The sequence below is a fragment of the Plectropomus leopardus genome, chromosome 17 (genome assembly GCF_008729295.1).
Source record: "Plectropomus leopardus isolate mb chromosome 17, YSFRI_Pleo_2.0, whole genome shotgun sequence".
Classification (NCBI taxonomy): Eukaryota; Metazoa; Chordata; class Actinopteri; order Perciformes; family Serranidae; genus Plectropomus; species Plectropomus leopardus.
The window spans coordinates 14,799,625-14,815,736 of NC_056479.1; the positions used below are offsets into that span (position 1 = coordinate 14,799,625).

Below are 16,112 nucleotides of genomic sequence, written 5' to 3' on the forward strand. Positions count from 1 at the left end.
GGAAAAAATTTTTACACAAAATGAGGCCTTGGATTTTGACCTCCATCACTGACATTGGAAGCATATGGCCAACCTATATTTGCCTCATAAGTAGGCCTACAGGTTAACATTTTTTTTCTTTGTCACATTGCGATTGTTAAAAACAGTCTACTGAAATTAAAAGGATTTTAAAGGCATTAAAGCACACCTTTAATGAAAAGAAATGGGCAAACAGAGAGTCAAACCTTCAGCCTTTTGGCCCTACATAATTTGCACATCCTGGGGATTTTTTTCTCTAATTTTTCCCATGTGAATGTGCAGACCTCATGGCATCAAAACATTCATAACAGCTACCATGGGATAACATAAAAGTTGATACTTTTATATAAATATCAAGAACACAAGTGGATACACTTTATACGTTACTGCCCTTGTCATTTCAAGTCATGGTTTGTTGATATTGTGTGTTAAACGTCACAATAATGAACTCATGCCTTACAAGGAGATACACTGTTAAAACTGCACATCAATAACCTTGATGACTTATCATAGTGTGTAGCTATAACAAGGATGTGTGCGCGCGGTGGGGTGTGTGAGTGCACTCGGTTCGTGAGAATAATGAGAATCCTTATTGATGACTGATGCAGCTCCTCGCGCCCTATCCGCCATTTCCACGAGTCTCGGTCCCTCCCTTTCTCCTCCGGTCTTTGGTTGCCATGGCGATGACGTCAAGTTGCACCACCGATTCAGCCCAGTAGACGGTCTCAGAGGCGGTGCAACAAAATCCCGGACGATCCACCGCAGGAGTCATCATCCTGTGAATCTCCGTTATTCAGACTCCCATCTCTCTTAAGTATATCATCATCCTTGCAACCATCTGTCCAAAATGCGCGAAATTGTGCATTTGCAAGCCGGTCAGTGCGGAAACCAGATCGGAGCCAAGGTATTTTTCTGCTTTTCTTTTCCCTGTTTGGTGTGTCATTGTGGAGGCGAGGGGAGTCTGCACCTAATCTATCCTCCGAGAATCCTCTAGAATGAACCCAAGGCGGTGTCTCTCGACTAAAACGTCGTGCAGTGAATAAAAATTAAAAAGCATCGACGATTTGCTAATTTATAATCTCTGCACGGCTTACATTGGGCGTACTTTCGGGCACGGATTAAATCGCGGTAATTTATGCAACAGAAACAAATAACAAAAACAATATTTTTCTTGAATATTTGCATGTAAAATTGACATTTGAATTTTCTAGCTTTTTGTCGAGTGCTGCATGCAATTATTTGCAGGATTCACTATAGTAGTAATGAATCCTTGCTGTTGGTGTGGTAGCAGCCTCCCCTCCCCCTTCTCCTCCACCTATATGACCTATTTTTGCCAATACCTTTCAATCCAATTCCAGTAAGAAAATGTCTGATTTTACACCAAATCACTGTTAGTTTGTGATGTTAACTTTTGCAGGACTGCATATTTAGAAGCTTTAAGCTTGATGACCTCAATTGTACAGTGTGTTCTCATCAAAGACACTGTTACTTATCAGATTATTGCCATCTGCTCGATTACCCGAGACAGCCTGCATTTCAGACTATTAGACTGCTCCTTTGACTTGCAATTAGATAATTAAACAGTCATTGCAGCTTTGCATCCTTAAAAATAGCATCCTATGAAGTAGCTTTTTTAGGAAACCGAGGTGGATGCTGTTACCTGTTTTGAGCAGTTTAAATTATTGTATCATTTTTTAAAAATCTAAATGTATATCTGGCTCTCCCTCCTCTCCTTCCACGCCCTTTTTTCTCAGTTCTGGGAGGTGATCAGTGATGAGCACGGCATTGATCCCACTGGTACCTATCATGGAGACAGCGATCTGCAGCTAGACAGAATCAGCGTCTACTATAATGAGGCCACAGGTAAGTTACAGATTCAGCTGTAAAGCACAGCAGGTCAAAGTGAACAATATGTTTTCTTCCTGCACCTATCCAGCTCTCCTGCTATGCAAAATGATTTCCATACATGTCTGCATTTTATCATGCTCGACATGCTTGTAAGATTTACTGGGAATAATGTTTTCTTAATCTGGTACCAGGTGGAAAGTATGTTCCCCGTGCCATCCTGGTGGATCTGGAGCCTGGTACGATGGACTCGGTCAGGTCTGGTCCCTTTGGACAGATCTTCAGACCCGACAACTTTGTCTTTGGTAAGCTGAGAATTTAGTGACAATCTACCCACCTATCACATCCAATTATATGTGCTGATTCTTGCTGCAGCCCGTTTGCTACACCAGTGAACTGTGAAACGTTTGACTGCAGGTCAGAGCGGAGCCGGAAACAACTGGGCCAAAGGCCACTACACTGAGGGAGCCGAACTTGTAGACTCCGTCCTGGATGTGGTGAGGAAAGAGGCTGAGAGCTGCGATTGCCTCCAGGGCTTCCAGCTTACTCACTCCCTGGGTGGCGGCACTGGCTCTGGCATGGGCACCCTGCTCATCAGCAAGATCCGCGAGGAGTACCCTGACCGCATCATGAACACCTTCAGCGTGGTGCCTTCTCCCAAAGTGTCTGACACCGTGGTGGAGCCCTACAACGCCACTCTGTCTGTCCACCAGCTGGTGGAGAACACAGACGAGACCTACTGCATTGACAATGAAGCCCTGTATGATATCTGCTTCCGCACACTTAAACTCACCACGCCCACCTACGGAGATCTCAACCACTTGGTGTCCGCCACTATGAGCGGAGTGACCACATGTCTGCGTTTCCCTGGCCAGCTCAACGCTGACCTCCGTAAACTAGCTGTCAACATGGTGCCCTTCCCCCGTCTGCACTTCTTTATGCCGGGCTTTGCCCCCCTCACCAGCAGGGGCAGCCAGCAGTACCGCGCCCTGTCCGTGCCCGAGCTCACCCAGCAGATGTTCGATGCCAAGAACATGATGGCGGCCTGCGACCCACGTCACGGCCGGTACCTCACCGTGGCTGCCGTGTTCAGGGGCCGCATGTCCATGAAGGAGGTGGATGAGCAGATGTTGAATGTGCAGAACAAGAATAGCAGCTACTTCGTCGAATGGATCCCGAATAATGTGAAGACGGCCGTCTGCGACATCCCACCCCGCGGCCTCAAAATGGCTGCCACTTTCATCGGCAACAGCACGGCCATCCAGGAGCTGTTCAAGCGCATCTCCGAGCAGTTCACCGCCATGTTCCGCCGTAAGGCTTTCCTCCACTGGTACACTGGTGAGGGCATGGATGAGATGGAGTTCACTGAGGCTGAGAGCAACATGAACGACCTGGTGTCCGAGTACCAGCAGTACCAGGACGCCACCGCCGAGGAGGGCGAGTTTGAGGAAGAGGGAGAGGAAGAAGTCGCCTAAAATCTCCACCTACCCAGCTGCCAAACCTCATTCCAACACACTCATCCCCTGACTCCATCCATTTCACCCCCCTCCATCATGACTTGAATGACCCACCACACTGACAAACTGTCACCATCTAGATCACTGTTGCTCTAGTGTTAGACATCGATGTGTACTGATGCTAGTAAAGCTTTTTGGTTTTTGTATGTTGTAAATGCACTGAATTACCCTTACATTTGTCCTCTCATTGCCTTGCGGAATTCAAAAGCAAGTGATTTTAACTGTGAAGCCTTGAAATTGTAGGGTGAATAAAATCGAATTAAAAGGCCACTTTTACTGCCTCTTGAGTTTTTATTGATTCGATTATTGTGTGATCTTACATGACGGCACCTCATGTGAGTGACTGATACATCTCTTTTTTTGTATGGCATTTAATCTAAACAAGGGGGGAAAAAATCATATATTGGTTTGGCAGATGAACTCTAAATACGGCCTGTAAACAAAAGCATGATAAAAATATGATGAAAACAATGACATTTGTAGTCAGTAAGAAACCAAGCTTTCTTATCTTCTAGTGAATATTAAAATGGTCTTGCTGTCTTTTTAGTCTGAGTTAGTCCAATATAATCTGTGTCTGGAAGGGACAAAAATCTACTCAGATTTTCATATATGTCTTTTTTTATGACCCCCTTAATATTAAGAACATGCATTTTGCCCCAAGAGAAACAATGAAGTAGTAGAGGATTTTTACATAATTACAGGTGTTTACACTCTAAATTGACACAGAAAAGGCAAAAACTGCTGCATTAAAATAACTAGAAAGCATGAACTAAGTATTTGACACTTAAAATCTTCTTAGAAGACTCCAAAACCTCCCCTTTCATATGTGTCCCCTGAAATATTGAAATGACCTTCAGTAAAAACGACTGAATTTATTTGCATTCTGGAACCATTAAGAACAACATAGAGTATGTGTGTGTGGTGTATACATCATTATTAAACTATTTTGACCACATTTCCTCTACCAAATTATAAAAAAATACCTGTATATAAAAGATTTGACTCTACAATTTTTCATTACATCATAGACTAACAATAGCTTCAGTGTTTCTCAGGTACAGTCTGACAGGTTGTTGCAGGAGCTGAACTTTTCACTCTGACTGCCTTATCTGCGAAGCTGTTTTATCACCCAAAGACTCGGCATGCAAAGGTATGGGCTTGTTTACATTTCCCAGTGTTGCTTAGATCTTTTTATAGATTTGTCACATTTACAATTTCATCCCCCAGATATTATTTTGACTGGGATTGAATAGTGAGAATAATCATTACATTAGAAACATAATGTAGTTTTCAGAAAACTCATACATTAGAACAGGACAGTCATCCTCGGAGAGGCTTTAAACTGCTGAAAAGCTTTGTAAAGTTTAATTATTCAACTATTTTACAAACAATTTATTTATTTGACAAAAGCTTAAATAAACATGCAACACTGTAAAACATATATTCTTGATTACGATGCATTGTGTACTGCATGGTTGATCTGATGAAATGAAAAACTTTAAATAATGTGACTTTAAATTAAAGTGTAAACAATCATTTGCTTTTCCCCAGAATCATTCTTATTACCTAATTTTTAAGGGCCTCTCTAAAAGTGAGTTTTTGAACAGTAATAAAAATATCTGACTCGATTTAAAATGCAGTGGACTCAACGAAAAGCAAAAGAAAAGAGTTTGAGGTAAAAGATTGGAGTTGATTTTCTTAGTGACAGTATTTCATATTAGAATGAATGAAATTAAGGTACATCATTAAATATTACATTTAGGCAACTGAAATGATAAAAACCTGTCTAAACTAAAGGTATTAGTGGTGATAAAATACTGAACCTCTTGTTTCATTTGTGCAGAAAAAACGTCCAAAACCTCCTTGAAATGTTCAATTGTTCTTGAAATCAGCCGCATTCATACATCCAGGTGCCTTCCTTCGTGGTGCCATGCAGGAACCATTCAGTGCAGGTTGAAATGAAAGCAGGAAGTAAATCCATCTTGTTAGGGTGCCGCAAACTTGGCAACCCGTCCTCTCTCAAACCTGGAGAGACGTCTCTTTCACTGATAAGCTCATGCGGAGAGCCTCGTCACGGTGTCACAGTGTCCTTGCAGGATTTTGTAAAAGTGAAAAGTCTCAAATGAGTCTTTCCTCCTTTGGTAACTTTAGTGCATCTGGTGCTGCAACGCCACGTGCACCAGACTGTTCCTCAGCGCTGGGTCTATACGTCCCTTCTGTCTGTCTCCTCTTTTTCACCACGCAGAGGAGCCAGCCGAGCACAGCCAACACTATGGCCAGAACACCCAGCGTGACCGTCGGGGCCACGATAGCGGCAATGTTTGGACCCTGCAAATGTAAAAATACAGAGCAGTAATAAATCAATCAGTAACAATGGATACTTTTTATGTCATTTAGTAGTCAAGATGAAGATTTCTGACTCACGGTACTGTTGTTAGAACGGTTCTCACTTGCAGGTAATGTATAATTCCCTGTGAAAAGAGCAAAAATTGTCAAAAACAAGGCAAACTCTTTTCATGCTAATTGTCACCAGTTACCTATGAACATTCAATTGAGTATGTGCACCCTAACTGCTAGTAACCTATTGGGGAAGCCCATTAAATAAAAAGATAGTTTATCAAATTGCTGGTATCCAAAACACATTTGCTGTCTTAAAAAAAAAAAGATTACTTGAAGGGATACTTCCTTTGTTTTAGTTTTATTTGCTTTAAAATTCATATAAGGCACACATTCCCCATGAACAGATTTATAAATAAAATGTGTAAAAGTTCGTACATATCCTGTGCACCCACCGAACGACAAGCGCAGAGGAGACACACAGCCAGGACACCGTCAGGAATGTGTTTTTGGCATGGAAATATAAGAACCAGACAAAGTATTCCACACGTAATCCAAAGTATTTAGAATATGTTACTTAATTTGAGTAATAGAATAGAATATGTGACCAATTACATTTTTGGGCATGCATTCAGTAATCTGTAGGAGAATACTTTTAAAAAGTAACCCTTCCAGCACTGGTAGTCGGTATTTCTGAACAGTTTGTCACTGTATGTTTTTTTTTCAACAGAACACAAACATAAAACAAAGCCCGATAGATCCAGATACGATAGAAAAAGAGACATATTTCAAAGTATTTTTATATTTTTCTTTACTCCTCTTTGACAGCAAACTGAAACTCTTTAAACAAAACAAGGCATTTGTTATCTTGGGCTTTAAGAGACATTGATTGACATTTTTTAACCATTGTCTGAAGTTTTATTGACCAAATGACTAACTGATTAAGCAAGGAAATAATCTTTAAATTAACCACCAATGAAAATAATCATTAGTTGCAGCCATAATTCACATCAGAGTTTAATTTCTTATTTTTTTATACCGTGGAAACATTTTACGTAAGTGGAAAAAAAAGAGGAAACAAAAGCACTGCAGAAGTTGCTTTAGCTTTATGCACACACTCATCAAATAAAAAACGCAGCATACTTTGCCAGATATTCTGCCAGCCTGTTGCTGTTCCCAGCCATTTCATCCATGAGCAGCCATGTGATCACTCAGTGACATCACGAAACTACATTGTAACTACTTGACCAGCAGAGGAGAAGAAGTTCAGGAATGCAGAGTGTACAGCAGCTACAGTATATAGTCAGCTGAGTCAAACATGTTTGAGATATGAAGACAAAAAAAAACTTTAATCTATTGTTTGTTGTTTGTGTTAAACATCACAACAGAACTAAAAATCACATCAAATTAAGGTTTTGTTTTGGAGACTTAAACCCTCCCCCGCCATTTGCTGAGTCAATCATTCACCGGGGCAAATAGTAAACTTTGCAAGGACATAAGTGCAACTTGATAACAAGAAGTGGGGATTGCAGGAGGGGGCAGCCATGCTCAAAAGACAAAACCCAATGTACTGTGAAATTCTTTTGTATGTGTAATTATTGATAAGATAAAAAAACAGATGTAAATGCACTTATGTCAGGCATGGCAGAGTGTGTTTCTTAATCCTTAGTCCAATGTTCTTACAACTTGCTGACAAGTCTGTGCATGGTTCAGCTCTGGAATGACCCATATCTTTTTTTTTGTTTATTTGTCATTGCAGAATACAATAATGGCGTGTGTGTGTGTGTGTAGGTGCGGTCATAAGGATGTCTTATTTGTGTGGGAGGATGTACCAATGGTTACTGACTCACCCCACACAGGGTTACTGCTCAGCACTAGCAGCGAAACACTCCCGACCACAACTCCAGGCACATCCGGACACACTGCCATCTTCTCCCCGTGACCAGCAGGGGCCAAGTGAGGGCAGACTGGGACTCCGACAACGTCAACTTGGGTCCATGTCTTTATGTTCAGCACTCACAGTGTGGTTTTATCGCTCATCTTGAACAGCTGAAGACACATTATTGTTTGTGATGAATAGACAAACGTCATTTTTTTTGTCACTCTTGTAGACTCCTTTAATCTGAGTCAAGGACACCATGTAACCACTGAGTCACATTCAGCCTGATGTTGAATCACCATTAAACCTGCTCGCACCACAGGAAAATAATAGAAAGGCTATTAATAGCATTACACACTGAATCCAGCTTTAATGTTCAACCGTCCTTGACCTGCAACTAAATTATTATGTTTACTACTACTAAAGAAGACAATATGCAGTGCTGGAATGTAACTAAGTACATTTACTCAAGTGCTGTACTTAAGTTTGAATTTCAGGTACTTGTATTTTACTTGAGTTTTTCCTTTTCATGCTACTTTTTACTTTTACTCTACCACATGACAGAGGGAAATATTATACATTTTACCTCACTACATTTATCTGACAGCTTTACTTACTTAACAAATTAAGGTTTTGCATAAAAACATAAGGAGGGTTTAAAAAATATGATGTTTTGTCAATCGCCATTGATTTTCATAAACATTTCAGTCTTTTTCTATGTATTTTTTATTGAGTCTTAGGGGGTGTTTTTTCTATTATTATTATATTAATAATAACAATAAAATGTTGAGGTTTTTTTAACCTTTTTTTCTTGTCAGTTTTTGAGGTTTTGCGTGCTTTTTTTCTTTTTCATATAATTTTGAGGTTCAGTGTGTTTTTTGTATTTTTATTTTTAAATTACTTTTAGGTGTTTAAAATATATATATTATATATATAATATAATATTTTTAGGTGTGTTTTTTTTCTTCATTGCATACTTTTATTGTTAAAATTGTAATTACATGTAACTGTCATATTTACGTAATTTTACTTGAATTCCATTTTCAATGCACGACTTTTTCTTGTAACAGTATTTTTCAGACGGCGGTAGGATATTAGTAGGCCTACTTTTACTTAAGTAAAGCATCTTATGGTTCTTCCATCTCTAACAATATGTTTTAAAGTTAATTTCCCACAAGCTGCTTTAGATACATACCACTGATCCTGCTGTTTTCAGGTGATCGAAGCAAAACGGGAAACATCGAGCAGCAGGTTGATTCCCCTCTTCCGCCTCACCTTGATAAAAATGAAACCGCAACAAATGCTTCAATGAAAAGGTAACATCTGGAGACACAGACTGTGCTTACATGAAAGGATCCCGAAGCGGACTACATCCTCCTCTGCACCGCCAGTTTATGTAAAGCAGTTTTTTTCTTTTCGTCTACTCTTCAAATCGCCATTGGTCACATGGTTGAGTTTCGTGTTACATTACCTGCGCGCAGTTATCCACCTGCAGCAGCGCGGACAGACACTCCTTTGTATAAAGTCGAGGAAAAACGCAGTTTACTGAAGCAGAGCAGACCCGATGCCTCCTGTTGCAATTTTTTAAAAAAAAAATCCTGAAAATACACTAGCCTATATTATCTAAAAGATAACTTTGAGCACATCCGTGTCACATTATGCCTCCTCACCCTCTGATACTTGTTTTAAACTGAACTTTTTGTCATTATGCTCTCTGTCTCTCCAACCTGCTGTTTGAGTACAATGTTTAACTGTGTACTCCCTCCCCAGCTCTTACCTAGCAACCTGTCTGCTGGCGGTGCCATGAAATAGCGCCTCCATCAGGTTTCATGTTACCCAACATGAGAAAGGATATCAACATTCCTGAGATATTTTAAGGATGAATTCGGCGGCCAGCTGGTCCAGTGGGCTCTAATCCTCACCTAATCTCCCCTCCGCAGACTCAGAGGGGCAAAGAAAATGTAGGCAGCGTCAGGCCTAATCTGTGGTGCTCAGATAGTTTTCATTGAGACAGTGTGTGAGAGCACTGAGGCGTTTTTTAAAGAGCAGAGAACTGCTGTGGAAAATTACTCATATGGGACAACAGGGAGTCAGTCTGGGGAAATGCCATATCATTTATCTATTTATCTATTTTATAAACTGTATATTAGTGACACTGTATTCTGAGTGATTGTGTGAGTAGACTTGTCAAAAAAGTACAAAAAAAGTTAAATTAAAAAGTTAAATTGTGTTATATTCAGTAAATATCATAGAATATTTGTTGGTTGTCGCCAAGTTTGATGAAGATTCATTCAATTAAAACACAGAAATGCTATTTAATTGCAAATACCCATAGGTATATATTTTGTGGGGCATAACGTCTGCATTTGTCTCCTTAAAAAGGAAAAGGAAAGAAACAACAAACCTTCACCCTTGCAAATTAGACCTGACACACATGAGAAGTTTTAACTGTTTAAATTGAGAAAAAGCTATGAGCAACTTGAAGGTCTCTGTCTTATTATGTCTATATTGACCATTATCCATGTAGAAACATTACATTATTGTAAGTCTGTTTGTCATTCTTTTCCCTACATAGGCTACAGCTGTCCTCTCTGTTGCTTTGAGCAATATGGATATTTTATTAGAGGACGCCCATATTTGTCCCATATACTATGACATCAGGTAGGTGGTTTACACAGGGTGTGGAAACATCACATGCTCAATGACATGTGCCTGACAATGGAGTAGTTGTCTTGCAATAAATCCATAAACCATGAATATACACATCAATTTTAGTTCAGCAGAGAATTTTTTAATTGAGAATTTTCAATGTTGTGTGTTGTATTTTATCGATTGACCTTTATTGAGAAATATGCCTGTTGTCCATACTACCTAGGTTGGGACACCACAAAGTTTATTTACTGTACCTCCCAACCCACGATAAATATGTTTGACTGTTACCAACACAGTGGCAAAATACCTGTAACATATGGACCTACATGAGAGGTGATAGATAACAGGTTTGTATCACGTTATAAAGAGCCATCCACTTTATAAAGCTCTTTGGTCTGCCAGGAATTTTGATTTTATTTTATAACAATAATAATAAGCATAATAATTCTTCTTCTTCATTATTATTATTATCATTATTATTATATTATTATTATTATTAGTAGTAGTAGTAGTAGTAGTAGTAGTAGTAGTAGTATCTAGTTATAATAATTGCAGTCATTAATGTAGGCCAGGTGCTTTTTTTTTTTTTTTTTTTTTTTGGTGAGCCCGTGTTACAAGGGGCATTTGAGACCATTCGCCTTTCCTTACACGTATTCGCACCTCTTGCTTGCCGTAGGCGCGGTGTAGCCCGGGTAATGAGGTTTTTTTCCTAGGATCGCAAAGGTATGACCCGCCCTAGTCTGCCTCTGATTGACTTACCCTGACATCCTTCTAACCAATCCTATGTCACGACTCTGAACCTGACCAATCCAACAAACGAAAGCAAAGAGTAGTAGCCAATCAGACGTAGAGTAGGGCGGGTCATATTTTCGCCATCATAGTACGACGGTGAAAGCGGCGGGAGAGTAGCACATTTATCCTCAAATTTATTAATAGCGAGTCATACTTGATAGTAATTGAGTGATAAGTGTTTATTTATTTGCACAAATAAGGCTTAAAATTTGTGAAATCAAACGTGTTTATCAATTATTACTGTTGAGTCTGTAAACAGTTCGTGTTGTTGTACGTTAGTGTTGCTTTTAAAGCAATCCCCAGGAATCTGGTTTGTTTTTAGTTAACCGTTTTTAGCGCCCCGGCAACAATGGCGAAGGTACAGGTGCTGAATGTAGCAGTCCTAGATAACCCGAGTCCATTTGGAAATCCTTTTCAGTTTGAAATAACGTTTGAGTGTATGGAGGACCTTCCCGAAGGTAGGTACCCTCGCTAAAAAGCTGTCGTTGTTTATCTGAGGCCATAGACTCAGCCTGCTTCTAGTCCCGTTAATAGATTGCTATCAGCTAACGCTAGGTTAGCCACATTAGCTAATTTTAGCTTACACAGCTCGGTCCCCTGTGGTGGACACATATTCAGGTCAGATCCGGAGCTAAATATGCCATTGCAGACTGTTTAGAATCACATTAATGCAGCTTAAAGTATATCCATCTCATTCCTTTCGTGGTAGTCCAAGTATTTGTTACTCCTCAAAAAGTATTTTTCATGGGTTGCACTGTAAGTATAACAATCGCTGACTTATTAACATTAATAGGCTGTAAATATGCACACAGCAGAGTTCAGTGTGTCAACTTTAATGTACTTTTACAGCACGTAGTCCAAAAATGGGTGTCAGTTTTGGCTAGTTTAGTGCTTCAATATACTGGATATTTACACGGATTATGGTGTACAAACAATTATGCAATGTTCTCTTTTGATCATAGAAGCATGAGGAGTGTTATCATTTAAGCCTGTAATGGGTATTGTCAAGACACAACACTTCCATACGGGTAATACATTGACTTTTTGATCTATCTTTGGAGATATGACTGCATTTAAGACACATTTATGTAGATCAAGCTTGGGAAACTGAAAGCAAATTCACATAAAAAATGGTTATTAACTGTGAAAACAAGGAAACATTTACTAATTGGTCGTATTAGACAATATTTATCCAGGTTGTGTGTAGTCGTTTTTACTAGATAAGTCACAAATATGATTATCAATCAGTTATCAATATTAATTGGCAATTTTTCTGTTTGTCACGCAACCAGTTAGTGAACTAATTGCCTCTACACTATATTCACTACACACTACTATAACGTTGGGGTTTACAGTGGAGCATAGCCTTATTTTCTTTTTTTTGTGTGTGTTTTTATAGACCTTGAATGGAAGATCATCTACGTTGGCTCAGCAGAGAGTGAAGAGTATGACCAAATCCTCGACTCAGTCTTGGTCGGTCCAGTACCTGCTGGGAGACATATGTTTGTGTTTCAGGTGTGTTTGGTTGAGACAAAAAACTTAAGCATTGCCTTGTGTTGATTTAGCTATATAATATATACTAGGACCAGTAACAACATGTTATATACCAGTACACCTTTTAAATCGGTAATTCTCTTGCATTTAGAATTTTGGACAGCTCTTCTTCTCCACTACATAATTTTCTAATTGTTCACAGATCAGTTTGAAAGATCAGGAATTAGGGACAAACACTTTACATCTTTGAAACAACAGAAACTATTCTACATGTCTCATTTTCACCACTTGTTCATCTGGTCATGTGTTAATAATGCAACCTCACAGTTGCTATAAATCGTGTCACACTGTGAGTAGTTTTTTCCAGCAATAAAATTGGATGAGATAATGTGTACAGTCAGACTGATATACAGTATATATATATATGTATATATATATGTGTGTGTGTGTGTGTGTGTATATATATATATATATATATATATAATATTAGCTCACTGCGGATACATTGGCATATATTCTATAGTTTGTCGATCATAGAGTAATAACAAGTTTATTTCTCAAGCACAATGTCCTGCATAGTACTTGGCTTGGTTGCAGCTGTTACAACTGTAAAGCTTATGAAAAATGTTTATGTTGAGTTTTGTGTAAAGAAAATTAATATTGGCTGATACATCATTATTTGATTTTTAATTATTTATTAGTAACACATAATGGCTCCAGCAGCCTCTTGTTGTACTTGGTCTGCAGGATCATGTCAAGTATTGTTCAAGTCTCAAGTCTTCCAAATCTTTTGTGATACAGGATCAGTAATAAAGCCCATTAAATGACCCATGTTATAATCCACTTACAGACAATTGATCAAAAAAAATGTGACTCAATATTTACAAGCCTGTCCCTGATACCGAGAGATTTTTATTAATCGTATCACAGCTCTGATGCCATAGTCCCCATTTGACAAGTAGACAGTTTAAATTTCTAAAATGCGAGTAGACAAAATATTGCTCTATATTTTTTGCCTATTTTGTTGTTGTGTTTCTCTTGAACAGGCCGATGCCCCAAACACTGGATTGATTCCTGAAAGTGATGCTGTTGGTGTGACTGTTGTGCTAATTACCTGCACATACCGCGGCCAGGAGTTCATTCGCATCGGTTACTATGTGAACAATGAATACACAGAACCCGAGCTACGTGAAAATCCACCGATCAAACCAGACTACACACAGGTTGGTTGATTTCTAAATAATCTGTGCTCTGTTTCCAGTGTGACTGCTTCATGCTTATTTCACTGGTTTTAAATAATAATTTGGATTATGCTATTTCATGAGATTGAATGTGTGGTGTTCTGTCTGATTGAAGAAGAGTTTTGAAGTTTTTTTTCTAATTGAAAAATCAAGCCAGAAAAATACCCCATACAAACATTAGACTAAGGACCTAATCCACTACTCACTCAACTGTAGAAGCCTAAGAACATCTTTTTTTTGTATTAACTATAAAAAATACCAAGGAGGAGGGTCATTTTGCAGCATGGGGCACTAATACTTTGCAGAATTGTAGCTTTTCTTTTTTGTGAGCCTGCACTTTGAAACAGATTGTCTGATCCTGTATAAATGACTAATAATCCTATCAAAATCCCTCAGTTATATAATTAATGAAGTAGAAATGTTACTACTCTATAACCAATGCTCTTGATTCTGGTAGTAACTTCAATAATCAGCCACTGTGACAAAGGGTTATCTTTGTAAGGTTTCACTCACATGTGCGAAAGAAAATATTTTGTGATAACAAGTGCAAAGTTGTAGATTATGTAGGCTTTATAACTGATTACTCGTTGCTGGAAGAATACCATTTGGCACCTTTGTACCACTCTTATCTACAGGGTTCACATTTTCTTGAACTGAGTCGAGATGCCAAACAAAATAGGATGCATTGCTATCTGGATATCAGCAAATATCTGCAACTAATAGGAAATGTATCAGTCTTTTGTGGAAAAATGCTGTCAGTGTTTCCATTTAGGTTGTAAATTGTGTATGAAGACTTGTAATTACTGTACTCTTGCTGATGAGTTCAGATAATGATTGTATTGTCCAAAGTCTCATATCAAATAAACTTAGAAACCACATTTAAATTCAGAGTTAATGGAAATACCTGTACAAAGAATTCATCTATATGTCTGTCTTCAATTTTCAGCTCCAGAGAAATATTCTGGCATCAAACCCACGGGTAACCAGGTTTCATATAAACTGGGAAGGCTGTGCAGAACGAATGGAAGACTCTGAAAATGTGGATCCCACGTCAAACTCCATGCTCCCGCCATCCTGTCTCCCAGGCAAGGCCCCACCCTTAGGTATACTACCGGATAACTCAATGGACTGCTTATAGAGGCGGCCCCAAAGATTAACTCTCAGCGCGAGACCTTATTTTTGGAGATTGCCTGTGGACATTCTTGTGTGGATGTACAGACATCTTTGCCTTACAGCTGCCCTTATTTACCAGAAGCTTGTCAAATACAAACTCTCATCTTGGGCTTAAGATGAGTGTTTGCTCCAAGGAAGATTATGAACATCTTACCGGTATAATCATCACTTAGAGGTGGGGAGTTTCTTGCTATGATGTTAAAAGCAATATCGAAGTAGTTAAACTCATGGAAGGGAAAGGGTACCCATGAATTGACACAGCTGAACTGAAACACCACAGAAAGCTGATGTGTGATTCACCTTCATTTTGTTGGTGCATTTGTACCCATTTATGAGGATTTCAGCACTGAAGCAATAGGTAAATAAATTGTTACATGTTGCTGTACAGGACTTTGATAATCTGCATTTATATTTGTGTTCAAATTCCTTTGCACTTAAACCTTTTCCCACTTCGATTTTAAGTTTTTGATGCATTTCATCACTTCTCCATGTTTGTTTGTTTGTTTGTTTATTTGCAACTTTGTTTTCCAAATAAAATAACATTGTATTTGTTACATATTGGCGTATGGATTTCTGTTTGATAATGTGATGTTCCTCCTAATTTTATTTTGTCTTCATTTTTTCTTAGTTTAATTCCAGGGTTCCTGCGGTCATGAAAAACCTGGAAAAGTCATAGAATTTTATAATCAGATTTTTCAGGCCTGTAAAAGTCATGGAATTTGTAGAAAATCTTTGAAAGGTTTTGAAGATTTGTGCAATTTTGTTGTGTGTAATGAAATTATTCTGTGAAATCTTTCATTGATAACCTTCAATTTTATGTAAAATAACAGCAAATGTATTTGCTGTAGCTTTTGACGTGATGTGGTTCTAACATGCGTCGATGTGACATTTTGTTTACCATCACAAATACGTCTTCATCTTCTCCCCCCGTCCTGTGTCTTATCTCCCTTTATGTGTAAGCAAACTGAAATGATGCTTAAACAGTCTGGGGTCTGGATGTGATATGTTTGAAAAAAGCCAAGGAAGTTTGACAATAGTGTCAAACTTTAAAATGCATCTGTGCAAAAAACAACAACAAATGTTTTCAGTCTTGACCTTACACAAAATCGGTATTTTCTTTTTTTCATCATAAAGTTAAACACGAGAGTGCCAAAGCTGTAACAC

At 38.7% G+C, this 16,112-nt stretch overlaps 3 protein-coding genes across 4 annotated transcripts; 2 read left to right on the forward strand and 1 right to left on the reverse strand.

The window, feature by feature from the left end:
* The first annotated feature begins 754 nt into the window (after nucleotides 1-754).
* Nucleotides 755-3,670, forward strand: tubb4bl (tubulin, beta 4B class IVb-like). Its single transcript, XM_042504628.1, is given in 5 exon segments — nucleotides 755-922; nucleotides 1,773-1,881; nucleotides 2,058-2,168; nucleotides 2,281-3,281; nucleotides 3,283-3,670. Coding segments are annotated over 5 exon segments (1,386 nt in total). The 5' UTR covers nucleotides 755-865; the 3' UTR covers nucleotides 3,391-3,670.
* Nucleotides 3,671-4,723: 1,053 nt separating this feature from the next.
* On the reverse strand, nucleotides 4,724-9,315 carry crb3a (crumbs homolog 3a). 2 transcript variants are annotated; one of them, XM_042504647.1, is made up of 5 exons: nucleotides 9,068-9,315; nucleotides 8,792-8,871; nucleotides 7,568-7,766; nucleotides 5,805-5,851; nucleotides 4,724-5,708 (listed from the first exon to the last, which is right to left on the reverse strand). In XM_042504647.1, the coding sequence occupies exons 3-5, from the start codon at nucleotides 7,644-7,646 to the stop codon at nucleotides 5,499-5,501; spliced, it is 336 nt and encodes a 111-aa protein (XP_042360581.1). In that variant the 5' UTR covers nucleotides 7,647-7,766; nucleotides 8,792-8,871; nucleotides 9,068-9,315; the 3' UTR covers nucleotides 4,724-5,498. The 2 variants fall into 2 exon arrangements, with proteins under 2 accessions (XP_042360581.1, XP_042360580.1); XM_042504646.1 differs by lacking the exon at nucleotides 9,068-9,315 and having other exon boundaries at nucleotides 8,792-8,964.
* Nucleotides 9,316-11,143: 1,828 nt separating this feature from the next.
* On the forward strand, nucleotides 11,144-15,460 carry asf1ba (anti-silencing function 1Ba histone chaperone). Its single transcript, XM_042504643.1, has 4 exons — nucleotides 11,144-11,498; nucleotides 12,440-12,555; nucleotides 13,581-13,757; nucleotides 14,722-15,460. Exons 1-4 carry the CDS (start codon nucleotides 11,390-11,392, stop codon nucleotides 14,911-14,913), a joined length of 594 nt encoding a protein of 197 aa, XP_042360577.1. The 5' UTR covers nucleotides 11,144-11,389; the 3' UTR covers nucleotides 14,914-15,460.
* Nucleotides 15,461-16,112: the final 652 nt, after the last annotated feature.